Consider the following 21,181-nt stretch of genomic DNA (forward strand, 5'->3'; position numbering starts at 1 on the left):
TTCAGATGGAATGTCTTACGTCTGGCGGAAACCTAATACAGAGCTCCACAAAAGCAACATAAAATCGACTGTGAAACATGGTGTTGTTAGTATAATGGTATGGGCATGTATGTCAGCAGCCGGAGTAGGAAATATTATAAAAGATAATCTACCCCAAAGTGCTGTGAAACTTGGAATACCTCAAGATTTCCGTTTCTACCAGGACAATGAACCTAAACATAAGGCGGCAATCGTGCAGTCATGGCTCATATAGAACTGCAACCACATTTAATGCAACCATCGGCTCAATCACCTGACATAAACGTCATCGAGAATTTATGATCATTACTGGAAACAAAAATCCGCAAACATCACATAAGTAATAGAGATCGGATAAAACCGTAATTTTGGAGGAGTGGAACAAAATCGGACCGGAAGTAACGAAAAAGCTAGTGGAGTCAATGCGAGAAAGGTTAAAAGCTGTTAATAAAGCCAAAGGATACCACACAAAGTACTGAATAATTATTAATTCATTAGTTTAACTTAAATTTAAGAAAAAATGAATACTGCATGAAATAAGCTGTGACATACAATTTTTAACTGTTCTGTGCTTTTGTTATTTATATTTTTTATTTAAAGCTTAAAAAATATATGAAGTACCGCCGTAGCCGAATGGGTTGTTGTGTGACTACCATTCGGAATTTACAGAGAGAACGTAGGTTCGAATCTCGGTGAAACACCAAAAATTAAGAAAAACATTTTTCTAATAGCCGTCACCCCTCGGCAAGCAATGGCAACCTCCGAGTGTATTTCTGCCATGAAAAAGCTTCTCATAAAAATATCTGCCATTTGGAGTCGGCTTGAAACTGCTTATACATTATTTGATATTTAAATTTTTTCAAAAAAAGTTTTAGCTTTCAAAATACAGCATTCGAAGTTCTAGTAGTTCGCCTGCATGAAATAAGCTGTGAGCCACTGTATAACGAAAGTGCATTAGAAAGGCAGTTAGAGGGTTAAATTGCTCCACAAAAATATTAAACAGACAAATTGACTGGGGGTGATCGAAGACGTAAAACTCGTACGGGTTAAGGTGAGTGCGCAAGAAAGTTTCATACAAGCTAATGCTGGCCCATTTGGTAAATTTGGATTGTAAACACATATAACTATGAGCATTAGGGAGGATCGATTGGTATGGAACCCATGTTTTTACTTACTGTATCGCATAGATCTTCGGCAAAGTTGAATCCAGGAGATATACTATATTCTTTCATAATTATTAGACTTTGTTGGTGTGGAATAGCCAGTGTTGGACAGCGTTATTTTTATCGATTTATACTTACTTCATGGCATCCAAAATACAAACTCACACACACATCATCCTTTTTATACTATACCTGCACATATACTTGCATATATTTGTGTGTGCGCTCTCTGTTGATACTCGGCATCGAATCTTTTTGCGCCGGTTTAAAGGACCCAGAATTTTTTTTACAATAAAAATGTGAAAAACGATATTTAAATTTTTTTGGCTTTTTATTTAACTTATACATAGAAAAACTAACAAGATATACTATATTCTTTCATAATTATTAGACTTTGTTGGTGTGGAATAGCCAGTGTTGGACAGCGTTATTTTTATCGATTTATACTTACTTCATGGCATCCAAAATACAAACTCACACACACATCATCCTTTTTATACTATACCTGCACATATACTTGCATATATTTGTGTGTGCGCTCTCTGTTGATACTCGGCATCGAATCTTTTTGCGCCGGTTTAAAGGACCCAGAATTTTTTTTACAATAAAAATGTGAAAAACGATATTTAAATTTTTTTGGCTTTTTATTTAACTTATACATAGAAAAACTAACAACTTACATAGAAAAATAAAAAAAATAAAAATTTTTAATTTTAATATTTTCAAAAATGGCGCCGAAGTTGAACCTCCCGAAAAATTGGAACTGGACGGTGTTGTCCATTTTGGCTCTTCTATTTATCTGAAACACAAAAACCAAAAAAATTATTAATCAGGATGACTGTAGCTAAGTTCAGCTACTAGAATAAAAAAAGATTGACAAAATGGCGCGGTTTTGAATTTGACACTCTAAAATTGTTTTTTTTTTCAGTTTTTTAATAAAAAAAAACGAAATAATTGAACTAATAATATTATATATATGATTCTAGTACAGGTGATAGCCCTTGATGTTGTGAACAACATATTAAAATTTCAAACGTTTTGGTTGAATGGTTTTTTTGATTTTTGACAACACCAGGCCGAAAAAAGTCGTTTCGAGATAAATGAGTTTAAAGTTTGAGGTACAGGAGCGCGCGAACCGCTCTCTATCTAGTTAATGGTCTGTAGAAGATATTGGGAATACCCGCTTGAAAATTTCACAGTATATTCTTAAGGTACTATTCTTCCAAAATATCGAACAAATAAAAAATCGATTTTTTTAAATTACTAGACCACAGGGGACCCTGTGTTTAAGGTTTAAGTTTTTATTACAGTCTACCCCACTCCCATTTGTGGAGTATTCAGATTTCTACACGTTCATACGCACATATATGGAAATATTATATATATTTGTGTGCGTGTGTGTGTAAATTTGCATGAATTAGCTTGTGGCAACAATTGCTGCCAATGTTAATAGGATATAGATGTTCAATTAGGTCGGCTAATTAATTGCGGCATACCAAACAACAAAATGCCAATAAAGGTGGAAACGAATTTAGGTGATTACTACAAATAAAATACGTAATCTTTTATTTGGAAATAGTCAAACAAAATTTGGGCTATCGCGAAATGGAAGGCGAACTGGGGGTGAAAGTTAATGCGTGAAGGTAAAAGTAAATGCTAGCCTTGAAAATTCTTTTTATCACCTTGATAAATTCTCAATTATGCTAAGGAACGTAGTTATGCGAGGTTTGTTTGAAAAGTAGGTACAAAAATATAAACTACTTAATTTTTTGGGGTGAACCTTTTTTATTTTTCCACATAGTATCGATTTAGGTGCATACACTTCCCCAACGCTGTTCTAGTTTGTTGACCCTTCCCAGTAATAAGATTTGTGCAAGTCTGAAAAACTCTATTCGTTTCTACAATCACCTCCTCGTTTGAATAAAATCTTTTTCCCGTCACTCATTTCTTCAAATTTAGGAAACAAATAGTAGTCCGAGGGATCCGAGGGAGCTAAGTTTGCAGAATAAACAGGATGTGACACGAGTTTGAATTCTATTTCCAATAATTTTGCGACCACAACTGCTGAGGCGAGAGCTGGTGCACTGTCGTGATGAAAAAGGACTTCTTTGAAAATCACTCGACTTCCTCGATTCAAAGGAATACCAAACACACAGAAATCTACCGAATTCGCTGAATCTTGGTGTGTGTTCTTCCAAAAGATGCTACTAACTAAACATAACTTCCATACGCACCAGTAGTACCATTTCCTTGACTTTGTACAGGCTTTTCAAATGACCCTCGTATATATGCAAGCAAGAAAACTTCCGCATAGCCATCTCTCTGAAAAAAAAATTGAGATTTGAATTGGTCGAGCCAAGGAGCACCAAGAGATTTGGTGGCTCCTAAAACACTCAAGCTAAAAAGCCTATTGTATCATATTTAGATCTCTGGAAAGAGGGTAAATGTCAAGGAGGAAAGGAGAAAAGTATCAGAGAAAGAGATAGAAAAGAATAGAGACGGAGACGGAGGTAGTTAGTTCTGTGAGGATTTTCAAGATTCTTTGGCAAATCTGTAAATATCCTCCCGTTTTAGAGAACGAATATTACTCATTCTCACGACATCGGAACACAAAACTCGTAGCCTTGCTCCAGCAAATGCGGCATACTCACAGAGAAAATGCTCAGTGCTATCCGCCTCCTCCAAGCAAGATAGGCACATCGGATCCTCAGTGATTCCAATAGTGGTCATATGCTGTACCCGTGGGTTGTGTTCTGTAATAATACCGACCATCAACCGAAAGTCTTTCCTTCCAAGTTTTAGTAGAAAGTTTGACAGTTTTCTGTTCGGACTTGTCACAAAACACTTTGCAGTTCTGAAGCGTTCTTGACCGGATCATCGCTCTTTATGTGAATTGCATACTTAATCGCTGATCCAATTCACGATTCCTGTGGAACTGATTCCGATTATTGGCTCTAGCCCTTTTGGGGGAACCGCTGATCCACGGTTGGTCAATTCATCGACAATTTCGTTTCCTTGAACACCGGAGTGTCCTGGAACCCATATAAATATAAGCCTGTTCTGTCTTGCGACAGAATTAAGCTTCTTTCTACATTCTTGAACAATCTTCGAGGCTTGCTTCGCTTTCTCCAGAGCATCTCCGCCACCTCTCTGACTTTTCAAAGCACCTTCCCACCGTAAAGTTCGTAAACAATTGCTGTTCTTCTTGGATTGCGCAAAATTAATAATCCAAGTGTGTTTTTTAAGAATATTTTGACCACAAAATTTGGTTTGGAGTGTTTGAAATCTTTATTTGTACCCTTACGCGCTCCATTGCTTCTTTGTTTTTATACTGCAGCTTTTTAGTTCACAAGTTTCAAATATGATTGACGTACGATGCCATTTGTACAAATTATAAATCTTCCGATAGACTGATTAATTATGCCACCCTGTGTTGATATTTGTTAGTTTTATTTGGTCGAGCTTCTCCTGCTAACTGCGGTGTGTTATTATTATCCTACTAATTGAGGGCCCTACGTATGTGGAAACCTTTCCATGTCAGAAATGCTCTCGAAGTTTTCCCCTCAATTAACGAATTGTGATGATAATTCATGCCACAGTTAGTCTCGAACACAATTGCAATAGCTCAACAAATGCTGCTGCGACCTTCTATGAGTTCGCCTCAATTTAACTCCATCAAGTTCACTGAGCGCCGAGTAGCGGTATCGAAATACGACAAACCCTCTGTATTCGCTCAATCGTGAGAGCAACCGTGAAGACAATTTTTTCTGGTTGTTCAGTGCCTTTCTCTTTACCTCAACAGTTCTTAAATCAGTAAATATTCTCTACTTTTCTTGAATTTTGCTAATAGCTATTACGCTCTGTGTAATTCAACTTCTGCAATATTGCAGCAGATTATCAGCTGGGTCTCAGCAATTGAGCACCAAATAAGTAAAAGGGTCATAATAGTACGTTCGTTGTTGCGTAGCTCGAACGACCAATTTTGTTAATTCTCTTGAATTTTGTACGGACTCGATTTTTTTTTTGTATTCTTTTATCACTATAACTCAGCGTTCGTTCGCCTCGAAGCTGCTCCTTATTTATCACTTTACTTTTTCGCGCTATATGAGGACTTTAGTGGACCAACCACTTTAGCACTTGATTACATAGCCGAATTATCTAAGGACCCACTCACCTTTAAAAATGTTTTATAGAGTGTCCATTATTTTTTAATAAAACTTTTATGTACAACAATGCCAAAGTATTAAAAAGAAAAAATTAAATGGCCTCAAAAATTGCGTTACCTTGAGGCCTCGACATAATTAATTCGATCCTGCTTGTAAACAGCAAAAAAAATAATAATAATAATAATTGGCGCGCACACTTCGGTTAGGTCTTGATGCTATTCCACAATTGGAGGGATCTACAGTTTTAAGTCGATTCCGAATGGCAGCTGTTTTTTATGAAGAGCTTTTTCATTGCAGAAATACACACGGAGGTTAGCCATTGTCTGACGAGGAACAACCGCTGTTAGAAAAAACTTTTTCTATCACACATCATATTCCAATAAAATAAGTACAACACAATTTGCCACTAAGTTGTCTCTAAAGCATAACTTTGTTTTTATTTTTATGACTTCTCTTCAATTTTTGTTTATTTTGTTTTTGGAATTCTCAGATTGTAATGTTGTAAACGTCTAATTTTGTATGTAGGTAGGTAATTTGTTAAACATTTACGGCATGGCATGTGAGATAATACAACACTTTTTTACGTGCTTATGTATGTACTAGTTTTGTATGTGTATTTACAATTAACTGAGTAAAGGAATTTTTAGTGAGTGAGAAAAGGGACTTTGAATGTAAGCATTTAGCGGGTACTTAAAATCAGAGTGCAAGGGCAATTATTGCCTCTACTCTCTCTGCTCAGCTTAACCGCTCGTTTCCTCTACATATCAGTAGCTTTGGTGACCATTTAGTGTTACAGCGTTTAGATGATTGGTGGTGCTTTTGGTGTTTTTTGTTGGCGTTTTGAGTATAGTGTTTGAGGGTGTCAAGGTGTATATATGTTATTTATCCATATATAAATTTGGAAATATATTAATTTGTTAAGTTTATGAATGAACTTGAGAGGGATGGAAGTTGAAGGTTATTTGTGTCCATACATGCATTTGGAAGTGTATTAATATTTTAAATTAGTATATGGGCTTGAGAGAATTGGAGGTTGGCAGTAAGTACGTGAGGGAGCGAGCGAGGGAATGAAAAGATGATAGGCAAGTAGAGGAGTGAAGATACATACATACATATGTGAAGTCGGAGATTTATGTAAGAAGTATGAAATTTATGGACGTAGCGGAGCACACAGGTTAACTTTCAAACTCATAACAAAAGTACCTTAAATACAAATATGCAGACATATAAGCCAAGTATGCTTAGTATATATATATATTTATTTATTTGTAAATATTAAATAAATATTAATTTCGTATTTATCTCTACAAACATCTTTAATTTCAAATGCTTATACTCAGTACAATTTAATCATTTTACTTTTTTATAACTGTTCTATATATTTCGTCACTCATCACATATACATATATTAAATAAGTACGTACATATACATTCATATTTCGTTTTAATTTCAATTTTATTTTTCATAAATTTTTTTTTCTTTATTTATGTAAAGTTATATGTGTGTGCATGCTAGTATGAGATATATTACAGTTAACATAATTAAGTAAAATTCCAAAATTTTCACTTTCTTTCGGGGGCCTCAAAGCATGTGAAAGTGAATTTTTCTAGTTGTATGTTGGTGGTGGCGTTGCCAGTGGCGTTGTTGTTTTGCTTGGTGTTGGTGTTGTTGTTGGTTGCTTCTTGTTGTTTGTTGCTTATAGCCGTGTGAGTTATGTGGTGGTGTTGGTGTATGCATGTTGTTTTTGTTGTTGTCGGCGCTTAACCTACATACCTACTTAAAGATTTTCTTTGTTTGCAATCATCAACTTCAGTTTAATTTGAATTTATTTTACAAGTGTTCTTCTTCTTCTTCCTCTTCTTTTTCTTACTCATTCCTCTGCGCTTGCGCTCTAATCGCTACTACTCCTTCTTAATTTTTAAAATTTTCTATGCATTTTAAGCATGTTTTTGTGCACATTTCCTTATAAATAGCTGGAAAAACAAAGCCAACATCGGAGTTCGTTTAACTTTTATTTAAAAACTTTTGGAGCAACAGTTTGTGAATATACTTATACATATATATATATATATTTTCTGCTTATAAGTTTTGTGTTCAACACGCATAGTTTTCAATTAGTTTATTTAATTAAGTTTTTCTTTTGTTATAATAAATTGAAGTTAAATACTTTTCACATTTTTGCTTCGTTAATATATATTTATAAATATATGTTTGTAGTATAAATACCTGTCTGTTGTGTGTACGTTGTAAAGAAATACATGTTTTTTTATTTTTGTTTTTGTACTCAATACATATAGGCTAATGGAAAAATATTCACACCGTCGTACTTGAGGATCCAACGGGCTCTGTAGCACATATGTTTCTATGTATGTATGTGGCATGTATGTATTTAATAATCAACAAATTCTTTTAGAGCTCTCTAATAAATCCGGGCATAAATTCAAAAAATTGTCTAATCAGGAAATTGGTTGGCATTCAATCGCTGCTTCTCGCTGGTCGACGTGTGAACACTTTAAGCCTCAGTTTCGGAACGTCGCCTCCTGCCTGGGCCGCCAGGGAAGTTGGCAGCGGCTAGACCCATGCGATGTTTCGCCTCCTGTGTGCCCGAATAGCCACGCGCCAACCCAAAGTCCACAGTGCGTTTAGAGCTGTAGAGTAAAAATAAAGAAATAGAGAAAGAGAGAGAGATAGTGAGTGAGTGAGTTGGACAGCGAGATTTAAAAACAAAAGAGATTTTCGGTAAATTTTCTGCAACAAAACAATTTATCTAGATGAAGGTGTATTTTATGAAGAGTTTTCTAATAAGAGGTGTTATTTTGATATTCAAAGAAAAATGCTTTTTTTTTATATAAATGATCGGATGTTTATTTTATTATAAATAGGAAGGTATGCCGTTAATAGTGGAAAATAACATCATGCAAATGACCACCACGCTTACAGGACCATATCCTTTTCATGAAATCTTCCATAACTGAATTGCAAAGTGGCTGCCCTATGTCCTCGATAGCCTCACGAATTCCATCTTTGAGGTCTTGAATCGACCCTGTGCTGTTGGTGTAGACCTTCTCTTTCACGTTGGTCCCAAAGAAAAAAGTCACAAGGTGTTAAATCACAAAGTATCGGTGGCCAGTTGTGATCACCTCTTCTAGAGATAACACGGTCCGGAAACTTTCCCCGTAAAAGATCAATGGTTTCGTTGCTTGTGTGACACGTAGCGCCGTCTTGTTGAAAATAAACGTTGCCCAGATCAATACCATCCAATTTCGGCCATAAAAAATCGTTAATCATCTCTCGATAGCCCAATCTATTCACCTATAACACCCGTTATTGGAAAACCCTGTAGTACTAATTAATGGATGAATACGTTTCTGCATGCCTACTGCAGTATTTATTGTAGCAGCCTTGGTAAATCCTGCCTAGGTCGATGTCGTGCTAGCTTTTTCAAACTTGCAACTTGGACGGTTTCGGATCAGATGTAAGGTCACATTACTCACTCACACACACTCAAGGCGCTGCGCATCAAATGACACTTTTAAATAGGTAACAGAGTGCTTTAACCTCAAAGCTCTTTTCGTATTGATTTTTTACCGGAAATTTTGTTTTGAATTTAATAAAAAGCGGCATAAAATTTTGTCGTAAGAATTTCACCATCTTTTCAGCTCTATTCTAAGAGGGCGCTTCAATAAGTACCCGTGTTATCGCCGTTTGCTGCCATCTATCAAACGTCGGCAAAACAAATTCAGACTGATTTAGAGGTTAGTTTGGATTTGACAGCTATTCGAATAAGGCGTGTTTCGTGATTTTCGCTAAGATGGAAAAAGAGCAGTAACTGTTCGGCAATTCGCTTTTTGTTTTTAGGCGGGGAAAAATGCGAAGAGATAAATGCAAAGCTGGATGCTGTCTATGGGGACGCTTCGCCATCTATGACCACTGTATGACCACGAATTTAACCGTGGGCGATAATCCGGGGCGACGACCAGGACGATTCAAAAAAATCCACAACATCATTCTCACTGATCGACATACGGAAGCGCACGAAGTAACAGAGACCGTAGGTGTGTCGACCGGAACGGCAATTAGTATTTTACACGATAAGCTGGCGATGAAAAAATGTCGGCCCGATGGGTGCCGCAATTGCTCACAAACAACAATAACCGGATGCGGCTGTTAACGTCGAAACAGCGTTTGGAGCAATTTAAGCGAGATCCGAAGGAATTTTGGCATCATCATATCATATTATATTACACCCGAAACTAGGCAACAATCAAAGAATTGGATTTCTCCCGGCGAAGACGGCGAAGACAGCCCCATCGACCGGAAAGGTCATGACGACAATTTTTTGGGATGCGAACGGCCTCATCCTGATGCATTTTTTAGAGATTTAAAGAAGAACGATCACTCGCCAACTTTTTTTTTTCCTTGTTCACTCCACTCGGGAGCATAGGATCTCGAAAAGGCTCAGTCTTGCGTTGGTTTCGTTAATCTATTTGTTTTCAGACAAGGTAGATGATTAGCCTGCCGCTACCAGTCCTAAGTAGTGGGAATGCCCTCCTATCGTTGTTTAGGAATAACGCCTTCTTACTGCTTGAAGCGCCATCTTTGTGTCAAATTTTTCTGGCAGAAGGATCACACCGATGGTTGAGGACTTCGCTAAATTTGGTTTGTCTGCGCTATTACCGCGATTGCCCGCTTTCCTCTTGCTGACGCAACTGATGCAATGTGTAACTATGTCTTTTTCTTTGATTTTTGCTTGTTTTAGCAGCCGCATTGCAAGTAATGCGCAGACTTTCTGTGCGGGAGTAAGGATTGGAAAGTAAAGTAAGGTTGTTGGGGTTGAGGAATTATTATTATTTTTTTATAGAAACTAGGAAAGGTAGGTAAGTTTGGAAAAGTGCGAGGACCATGCTTTACGTGAGATTCGGACCCACGACCTCTGGGATGGCAGGCTAGTGCATTTACGCTAGACTACCGAGGGCGCTGGTCAGTACTACAGTGAATTATTAGGCCGCTTTCACAAAAAATTGAAGGAGTCACGGCTGCATTTGGCGAAAAAGAAGTTGCTGTTCTACCACGGCAACGCACCAGCTCGTTTATCTGAAGTTGTCGTCGCTAAACTGTATAAAATGCGTAATGAATTGCTGCCGCACGTCCCGTATTCACCCGATCTGGCTCCGTGTGACTTTTTCTTGTTCCCTAACATGAAGAAATGACTCGCGGAAAAAAAAATTTAGTTCAAAGGAGGAAGTCATCGCCGAAACTGAGGCGAATTTTTGAGAGTTTAACAAATCCTACTTTTTAGAGAGGTTAAAAAAACGGCCGTAGCCTTGGGAGAAGTGCAACTTTCTAAGAGTGGATGGACTATGTTAAAAAAAAAAAAAATTTAAATTGTATCTTCATTTGTACCACGGGTACTTATTGAACCCCCCTCGTATTAAAATTATATTCGAAATTGCTTTTTTACGGCAGTGGGAGACAGCATCAAGTGTGGGAAAACACCAAGATGCACACCACAAATAGAAAAAGGAGCTCGGCCAAACACTCAATAAAATGTGTAGCGATGCGTAACGTAGCAAAAACTTCAAACGCTTTCTTCTCAATATTATATTCTGCAAATCGGCCGCACTCATAACTCGAACAAATGTTCACCGGTTGGCTTAAAATCTTAGCCATATTTCATTTGGAGTTACTTGTAGAGGTGGAGATTTAAATTCCTTTTGGACAATGGGTCGAAGCAAGGGGCTGCATCAGCTCTCTCAATGCTGCAAGTATTGTAATTCAGAATATAAATATATTCCTCCTTTCCGAGGGTGGGTTACTGGCTGGGCGTGTGAATTGTCACTCATAACCTCCACCAATTAAAGAAACAAAAAGACTCGGATGATGACGTCTTCAAAGGTTGATGACCATCAAATGAGAATATATAGTTTACACAGTTGATTGATTTTCACTGTTTGTGTAAAATAAAGTTACATTTTTGCTTTCTTGCTAATCCGTCCATTAAAAGTGTATTGAAGGTTACTGCGTATTAGAAGGAATGATAAACTCTAAATGAGCTCTTAACTAAATGTGACCTTTTGCATATATAAAAATCAATGGTGCCCTCTTAACTGACCACCCACAAAACAGCTCACATTGCAGTATCTACACACTTCCCTTCCTTCGAGGCCATTCACCTGCTCAAAATTGAAAGTGTAATCTAATGGATTCAAGCTACATTATTTACACACTCAATTTAGTTGATATCCGTTTAAGTCACAGAGGTAAAGCCTTGAAATTGATAAGCTACTTTGGGCACAGATGTGAATGTGTGATTTTGTGGTTAAAACAACCCTGCAGTGAAAGGACAAACTATTCGGCAAAAATTGCTAACTCTTGAACTGGCATTTAATGGAGCACATTAGACTAGTTCGAGATTGACCTGAATTGTACCAGTTGCAAAGTGACTAATTAGAGTTGTAAGCAAAACAAAATGTTATTGTATTAAATATAAAAGGCATGAACGCAAAGAGGATCAGATGAGTTATAATAATTTATTTTCGTTTCTAGGTCAGACCTATTTAAAATGATGCCTGAAATTAGACTAAATTTTGAAAAACCTAGTTTTTTTTGAAGTGTAAGAACTAGGGGTATTAGGGCGGGTCGATTTAAAAATCGCTCATTGCTCTGTGAAAATCGTATTATAGGAATCAAAATAAGAAACTTTGCCGAAGGAACCATACCTCTAAAACGAATTCTGATGTCCCCCAATTTAGGTCGAACGAAAAATCCCACTTTGACCCATTTAGAGTGCTCCAATCGAGTTCAAATGTATGACCGACCTCCACTAACTTTGGACGGCCGATCCACCCATGCCAGTGGCACACCCCCTGGAACTCCCCTGCGGGGTTCCCCATACAATCATTTCAAAATATCACCATTTTTGGCCTTTACATGAGAAAAGAAACTAAAAAGTTCGACCCAATTGAATTCGTTTTAGAGGTATGGTTCCTTCGGCAAAATTTCTTAATTTGATTCCTAGAATATGATTTTCACAGAGCAATGTGCGATTTGTTTGCCTCCCCACAAATCGACCCGGCCTAAGGGGTATATATTTTTTCGATTTTTATGATATCCGAATTATCGGTTTTTACAAATATTTTTAAGCTATATTTTTAATAAGCAATAAAATTGGTTATTCTAGAAACTCTAATTAAAAACCGTGGGACTGGGATGGATGGTTTGTGGAATTTTTCTAGTGTTTTTTCGAAAATTTTATGGTTTTCTTGGTTTGTTGGCAAATAATTCCGAAATATTCTGGACTGGAATCCACGAATTTCGGGACTGACTTCCCTATTGAGAACATATAGAGGGGAGTTTCAGGGTGATCCATCTACAAGCCTCGCCATTATTCACATCAACGATAAATTTGAAGTCGACGGAGCTATACAAAATATCCACAAAACACGACTACGGGTTATAACAAGTGCCACCAAAGAAAAATAACTCTTGCAAACTTATCGCGAAACTTTAAGACAATCTGTTAAGCCCGTAGTAGCGCGTGAGATAGGTATTTGAAAATGGATTGAAATAAATTCAATAATTTTTTTGGAAACAAAATAATATTTTTTATTCAAAATCTTTGTAAGCTTGAGTAGGTATAATAAGAAGTAAATTGAAAAAATAATACAATAATAAAAATTTTGCGATTTATTCAATGTTTAAAATTTTGGTATAGAGTTTTTAAAATGAATTGTCTTTGTTCTTTTTTTATATTTTTCTTATAGTTTTAGGAGAAAATAAACTTTGGAATAAAAAATGCTTCCCTATTTTTTATTCTTTCTTACAATAGTAAGTAGTAAACTGAAAAAATAAAAATAATAAAATGTTAAAAAATTTGCTTTAGAGTTTTTAAAGTGAAATAGTTTCTTTTTAACATTTCAATCTTTTCTACAAAAAATTGTTGGGCAAAAAAAAATGTTTGCGAAAAAAAATATTATTAGTAGGATTGAGTAAAATAAGAAGTAAATTAAAAAAAAAAACATAATAATAAATGTGAGATTTATTCAATATTGAAATTTTTGGTATAGAGTGTTTAAAGTGAACTGCTTTTATTTCTTTTAAACATTTAAAATTTAATTTTTTAATTTTTAAATACATTTTTTTTTTTAATTTGAGAAAAATTTAAATTTGTATAGGTTTGAGTATAATCATTTTTAAGTATAAAATGTTCATTGAAAACAAAAAAAAAATAGCAAATAATTGTAGGATTTATTCAGTACTGAAAATTTTGCTTTAGAGTTTTTAAAGTGAAATAGATTATAGGATAAAAGTGAAATAGAGTAGGATTGAGCAAAATAAGAAGTAAGTTGAAAAGATTAAATTAAATTTAGATACATTTTTTTTAATTAAAAAAATGTATATGCTTGAGTATAATAATTTTTAATTTTTAAGTATAAAATGTTCATTAAAAAGAAAAAAAAATTGCAAAAAAAGGCCCTCATATTAAAAATTTTAAGGCGAAAAAATCAAAAAATAAAGTTTTTGTGAAAAAATAACATTTTTTGTGAAAAATTTTGTAGGTTTGAATTTTATAAGAAGAAAACTGAAAAAAATAAAAGAACAAAATTAATAACTATGGAACTTACACAGTACTGACGGTTTTGCTTCTTTTTAAGATAAAATTTTTTTTTTTCTATTTTACTTTTTAGGACAAAAAAATTTGAAAAAAACATTTGCGAAACAAATATAAATAAAATATACATTTTTTTAAGGTCTTAGAATAAAATATTTTTTATTGTAAGTTTTCGAAAACTAATTTCAGAGAAACCTGTTTTAGTGTAAAATATATGCTAAAAAATTGCCGGGGAAGAAAAATAACAATAAATAGTAATTTTGGAGAATTTTTGTTTTTAATTTTTTTTTTTAATTTTTCGAAAAACTCTACTCGAATTTTCGTTTTATTAATTTTTATTAATATTTACTTACATTTATTAATAGCGGAGCCTATACCCAGCAATCCTTGCAAGTTTCCTAATGGCACTCCTTTAACTTTTCCAGTTATATTCAAATACGTTCAGCGAATCAGCATAAAATAATATGGATCTGCTTATTAATGCAGACCGATAGGCAAACCATCGCAATATACGAGCACCAAAAAAAAAGTACTATTTTTTCCGGAAAAAACATTTCTAAAAGTAATATTTTTTTTATATAGTGACAGTCAAGCTGCACTGAAATCCCCTGCTAACCCACGCTGCTCTTCGAAGTTAGTCGGTGAATGTAAGATAAGACTGAACAGTGTTGCAAAACACAATAAAGTTTGTCTTATTTGGGTGCCTGGACATTGTGGTATTACAGGGGACGAGTTAGCTGATAAATTGGCAAATGAAGGCTCTGCAAGTATGCAACTAGGCTCTAAACCCTTTCAAGTCAATTCCGCATCGATTCAACTATGAATTGACAACTTCATGAGGTCTACCCATAGAGGACGTTGGTCTGAGTTGAACTCGTGCAGAGTAGCCAAGTGCTTTGTGAAAGAACCAATCAGGACAATAACGATCTGTCTCCTAAAACTCAGCAGAAAAGACCTGAGAGCACTGTAGAGCACTATCCTGTCTTGAGGATGACGACACTGCAGACCATTTTTTCTGTAGCTGTCCGGCGTTTTCCAGAATAAGGCTTAGGATATTGGGTTGCGATAGACTGAGTATGGATAAAGTTCATATTCTTGCTCTTCCGGATCATTATTTAATCATTAATTAACCGGATTCATCAATGAATCCAAGAGATTTGTGGAATAGTTACCTCAAACTAATTTTTCCGTCTTACCACCCACATTTTATTTTTCCTATCTATTCTACTGAAATTTAACCGGGGGTAGTACAATGACTGGTGATAGACTTTTCCAACCCTCCACAAATCTAATCTAATCTATATTTTATCCTAAAAATTTTCCAAAAAAAAAAAAAGAAATTATAATTATTTAGTAATAAAGTTTCATCATAAATATTTGGAAAAAAAATTATAAAAATGTTAAAAACAACCGAAAAAAACTCTACTAAAGCGCATTGAGTAAATCTTAAAATAACTAAATTTTTTTCTTTTTTAATTTTTTCATTTTATTTCTTACTATATTCAATATTTTTTACTATCACAATGTTCAAAATGCTTGTGTAACAAGACATAGAATCGGGCATATGCCTCTTTCAGACTGTACTTCTGACCTGTAATTGATCTATATTGGTTCTTTTAGTCAAGCACAGTGTTTATAATAACAGTTCATAGAATATCGCTATATTATAAAAACCAGCTGCTGGCATTGAATAAAATTTAGCACACGAATTACATACTGTAGCCGCAAAGCTCACTGGTTTGTAGAGTAGTTCAGAACTAGTAGATTTGACTACACTAATAATACCTAACCTGCTGCTGTTTTCACCGGCTTTAGGTTAAAGCCATTAATTTACGAGCCCATTTAGGACTTTTAACGGATTTGTTTGCACTCAGTCGTCTATGAATTAAGGAGACGTACGTATGTATTGTGTGTGTGAATGAATATCTAAATATACGTACCATGCAGACAAAGCATAAAATTGTTAACACACTTTACGCCTGTACGTTTATTGAGTCATTTAAATTAAGCAACTGAGTAAGTCAAACACCAACGAACACCACCTCTTTACGAAAATTTACTACTCACACTTAAATTATTATTACTGAAAGTTTTTAGTTACTCACTTTTCCAGATCGTTGCGTGCTCTCATAATAGTTTGTCCAAAACGGGCCATCAATTCCATTAAAATGTCATCGGGCACCTCCTCCAGCTCGTTGTAGTAGCCATTGTTCTGACTGTATGCGGTTGTGTGTGTATATATGAGCGCGTGCGTGTGTGTATGTGTGTGATTTGTGTCGGCATAAGGATTTATGTTTGCATTATTTTGCGTGGTGTTTCGTTGTTAAGTGTATTGGAAAATAAGAAAATCTCATATTAGCTTCTTAAGCTCATATTTATGTATTTATAGCTTGTCATTTCTGCTTTTTCTTGTACTAAAATATTAAATATAATGCGTTTTTAAATGCTAAGCTTCTCGTTCAGCGCAATAAAACTGTTAATCCAAGGAATATGGAAAAAGAGGATAGAAAGCAAGAACGCAAAAATCCAATAACTGTCTCTGAAGTGGAATAAATGTTAGGCTCTGCGATGCACCATGCGTTAGCAAGTGGCAAATAGATGAAGCAACTGGAGTAAATAAATATTTGTTGGTAGCGCTGGATAAAATTACTTATATTTGGCAGCACTTAAGGGGTTATACAGGGTGGGCCATGTAAAATTTGCTTTTTGAATCGGCTATGAAAAAAAACTAGTCAATATTTTTTCAAACTTTTTTTTTATTTTGAAGATTGAATATTGTCATTTATGAATGAAAAATAATACCGTTCAAATGACTGCCACGACTGGCTTTACAGTAGGCCATTCGATCAACCCAATTTTTAAGCATATTTGCGATTGTTTGGGCTCCAATTTCATGAATGGCAACCTCGATTTCGTGTTTTAAAGCATCAATCGTCTCTGGATGATTCGCTTAGCATTTTTCCTTAACGGCTACCCACAAAAAATAGTCCAACGGGCTTAAACCACATGTTTTCAAAAACGATAGCCAAAAGTTCGAGTGTAACTTTGGCAGTGTGACAAGTTGCACCGTCCTGTTGAAACTAAATGTCGTCCATGGCATCCTCTTCAATTTTTGGAAACAAAAACTCCTTGAGCATGTCACGGTAACGCTCGCCATTTACTGTAACCGCGGAAGAAGAAGAAGACTCACCACTTTGGAAATAGGTTCTCAATATTTCCCAATTTTGTTCAAGCCTATAGCGTCCCATTTCTTAAATGTCAAACCTTTAAGTAAATTATGAACACATTTGACATGTCATTTGTGTTACCATTCTCAAAAAAATAGGTGGTTCAAAAAGCAAACGCTATATGGCCCACCCTGTATTTGTTGGTAGCGCTGGATAAAATTACTTATATTTGGCAGCACTTAAGGGATTAGAGGTAGTCAGAATGTTCAAAAAAAATTGACTTTTTTGCATTTTTTTTAATTTAATCCATCTTAAAAATATTGTGTGAAAATTTGAATCCAGTAAATGCTTTTCGAGTTATTCAACAATTAACAAAGGGCGTTCGGGCAAAACTTTTAGATGCGTTTTATTCAAAACTATGTTTTTCTGAACTGGTGGTCAGTGTAACTTAAAAACAGCTTGGTAAATTTCAATGAAATTTATACTGCTTTTGAAAAACATAAAAAAATCTTGCCTGATCGAAGGGTTTTTTGTACAAAAATTTCGATTTTTTTAATCAATTAATTGTCGGTTTCTTTTCTCAAAAATCTGCTAAATATTTCCTGAGGTCGCCATATTCTTAATTCTGAAAAAAAACTTCGATTAGGCACAAGATGATCCATTAATAAAACTAATTTCTCTTGCCCGATTGTGACTTCTGGAGAAATGGGTTTCACACAAACAGCGATAACTTTTACAATTATTAATTTTTTTTTTTTTTTGAAATTTTGCTAAATTCAAGTCGAAACATGATGTATTAAGGCTATGTTTTTATTTTTGTAAAATAAAGCAATTGACTAGAAAAAAAAATTATTGAAAATTATCATTTTTTCGGGCCTCTGACTACCCCTCAAATTTTAAAAAATAAACGTCATGGATGAGTCTACACAAAAATATCGATCAGTCCCTAAGTTCGTGCGTATTTTACCCATAATTTCACTTTTGTACGATTTTTGCATACAAAAAATTATTCGCGGAATATAACGGAACTATTTATATTTTCCTCGATGATATATTGTGCATTCAACAAGTGATTTTAATTGCGGCTAGAAGCACGTGTTGTTAAAAAATAAAATGGAATCTTCCTCATATTTTGTATTTTTTTTTATAAAAGTGGTAAAAGTGCAACAACTGCTGCTGCAGAAATAAACACTGTTCACGGAGAAGATACCGTGAGTGTAAGGACTGTGCAAAAGTAGTTTTCAAAATTCCGAAGTGGTAACTGCGACGTGGAGGATGCCCCGCGCGCTGGTCGTCCTGAGGTCTTTAACTCCGACGCCTTGCTCGAACTCGTGGAAGCTGAGCCAAATTTGACAGTCGATATGATAGCTCAGAGGTTAAATTCATCGCATGGAACAGTTCACAAGCACCTGGTTCAGTTGGGAAAGGTTTCAAAGCTGGGAAAATGGGAGAGTGAATGTGTGTTCTCAGCTGCTGCATCGGCTTGAAAATGAAAGTTTTTTGAACCGTACCGTTACTGGTGATGAAAAATGGGTCCTTTACAATAATCCTGTTCGCAAACGCCAATGGTTAGATAAAGATGAAACACCATAACCGACCGCTAGAGATGGCCTTCACCCCAAGAAGATTCTCCTGTCTATTTGGTGGGATATGGCCGGTATTGTTTATTATGAACTTCTGGAACCAAACCAGACGATAACTGCTGATTGTTATTCCCATCAGCTATCAAACTTGAATGAGGCACTTAAAAAAAATTGCCCGTCTTTAGTGAATAGACGCAAAGTTTTGTTTCACCACGACAACGCAAGACCTCATACCGCAAGGCAAATGAGCTAATGCCGGCTGGGAGCTAATGCCACATCCACCATACTCTCCGGATATTGCACCTTGTGATTATCACTTTTTCGGTGCACTTTAATCCCATATGAGTAACAAGAACTACTCGTCAAATGAAGTTATAAAAAGGGATATCGAAGCGTATTTTGGCTCCAAGGACAAAAAATTTATTGAGGAGGGAGTTAAAAATTTGCCTAATCGTTGGGAAGACATTGTAAATAATGAAGGAAAATATATTATTGATTAATAAATACTTTAAACATCTTTTTTATTAATATTAAAACCACCTTTAAAAAACGCACGAACTTATGGACTGACCTGATAATAACGATTGCCGAATCAATTTGAATTTCCCCTGTTTTATTTCAATTTAAAATCCGATAACTCTAATTGATCACCCTTTATAATGGCATACTTGAGTCTTTAAAACAAAGAAAAGAATTCCGTTAATTCCACGCACACAGTTTTTATTCCATTTCGAAATACACTTATTGGAAAATGCTATATTTTCATTAAATCACTGAAAAAGCCAATCGTAATCCTCGCATACGCGTAACAAAATGCATTATAAATAATATCGTAGTAAACATAAATATGTACTCGTATATGTATGATATGTGTATAATTCATAAGAAAAGATCTCTTGCATAGCTACAACTACCTGGGAAATGGCGCAGCTTCCGACGTCGACAGGCACAGCGCCAAACAAGCAGCGGCAAAGGCCAAAGTACAACAGAATACTTTATTTGACATCATTGCGAATTTTGCTTAGAACGCTTGGAGCTGCAAAGAAGAAAAGAACAAAAACCATTTATGTAAATTTGGTTATTAAATAGCTTTTATGGTTAATCAGCAAGCTGAAACGAGCCAAAAATTGCTACCTAAGAAACTCTTTCGATGTAATATAACAAAAATATGTAGGAAAATACTTGTAAAAATCTATAGACCTTCTAGCGTTTCACTTCATACTCTAATATATTTGCACTCCCACATAAGAGAATGAGTGAAATTATATATGTATTTGCGTATGCGTTCCCTTGTGCAACTTCTTAGAAGTCGCTGGCAGCGTTTTCTGCACATTATAATTCAATCAAGGTAAAGCAATCAAAATAAATAAATCTAGCAGACACCTATTAATTCAAGGGGGAACAAAATGTCTGCAGGTAGGGGCCGCATAACCAATCAAAGCATGCAGGTAATACTTAATTTGGAGCAATCAATAAATTATCGTACGTATTTATGTGTGTGTGCGATGTGAATATTGTCGAAGATATGTGATGTGCTGAGCTAAGCCATGATGTGTAAAAAATCACTCGTGAGTGAATGTTACATTGCATGAGCAGCACAACTACGAGTGTACATACGAAATGTGTGTTCCACAACGATAATGCTAATACTCGTGCGCTAATTGAAGTTACGCCTTTGTGACCACATTTATTTTATTTTTATTAAAATTATTATTGAACATTTTTTAATTTTTTCTTATTATTAAAAATAAAAATTTCCAGCGCTTATTCTTTTATTATAAATTTAGTTAATGCCATCAACTGAAGTCCCTTTTCGAAGGCATTACAAGATGCCTTCCGTCATGGACAGCTTAAGTGTTTCGTGTTTATTTCGCTAAGCTAAGCTAAGTTTCAATGGGCTAAGCTGCTTTTGGTCTGGTATCGACATTAAGCTTTGTCTTTCATACTTTGTTTAATAAATAATAATGATAATATTTTCACTCAAAATCACTCCAAATCCCCATATGCAGTGCGTTAAAATATTGATTAATATCGTGGGACAAAAATCAGCTTTTTATATGTGGAAGGGAGGTTCAATTATTTTTTTACCTTTTCTAAAAACGGCAAGAGAAACGAAGATGAACAGTAAAAACAAATTATCTACGAAAGAGCATCACTCAAAAATTACTGCACCAATTTTAACATTTCTTACCCCATTGGAAAGTCTAGGTGTCGTAAATGATTTTGAGTGTAGCCCTTATTTTAGTAGCGTATTGCCACCTGTTAGTTTTTAATGAAATTTTCAATATTAAAAAAATGAGAATACCAAAATATGAAAACAAGTTGAAAGGTGTTTAGAAAAGAATTAGTGAAAAATATTTTTAGCTGGTGTTGCCACATGATTTTAATTGCAAAAAGAAAAACATTTTATTAGAATACCAAATATGAATACAAGTTGAAAGGAGTTAGAAAAACGATAATAAAAAATATTTT

The 21,181-nt window shown here is 35.0% G+C and overlaps 1 protein-coding gene across 2 annotated transcripts; it reads right to left on the reverse strand.

Annotated features, from left to right (window-relative positions):
• Positions 1 to 6,414: 6,414 nt before the first annotated feature.
• On the reverse strand, positions 6,415 to 19,736 carry LOC129247935 (diuretic hormone class 2). Of its 2 annotated transcripts, none has more exons than XM_054887314.1 (3): positions 19,624 to 19,736; positions 16,065 to 16,175; positions 6,415 to 7,996 (listed from the first exon to the last, which is right to left on the reverse strand). In XM_054887314.1, the coding sequence occupies exons 1-3, from the start codon at positions 19,716 to 19,718 to the stop codon at positions 7,861 to 7,863; spliced, it is 342 nt and encodes a 113-aa protein (XP_054743289.1). In that variant the 5' UTR covers positions 19,719 to 19,736; the 3' UTR covers positions 6,415 to 7,860. The 2 variants fall into 2 exon arrangements, with proteins under 2 accessions (XP_054743289.1, XP_054743288.1); XM_054887313.1 differs by having other exon boundaries at positions 19,621 to 19,736.
• Positions 19,737 to 21,181: the final 1,445 nt, after the last annotated feature.

Source organism: Anastrepha obliqua, chromosome 5 (genome assembly GCF_027943255.1).
Source record: "Anastrepha obliqua isolate idAnaObli1 chromosome 5, idAnaObli1_1.0, whole genome shotgun sequence".
In the NCBI taxonomy this organism is placed as follows: domain Eukaryota; kingdom Metazoa; phylum Arthropoda; class Insecta; order Diptera; family Tephritidae; genus Anastrepha; species Anastrepha obliqua.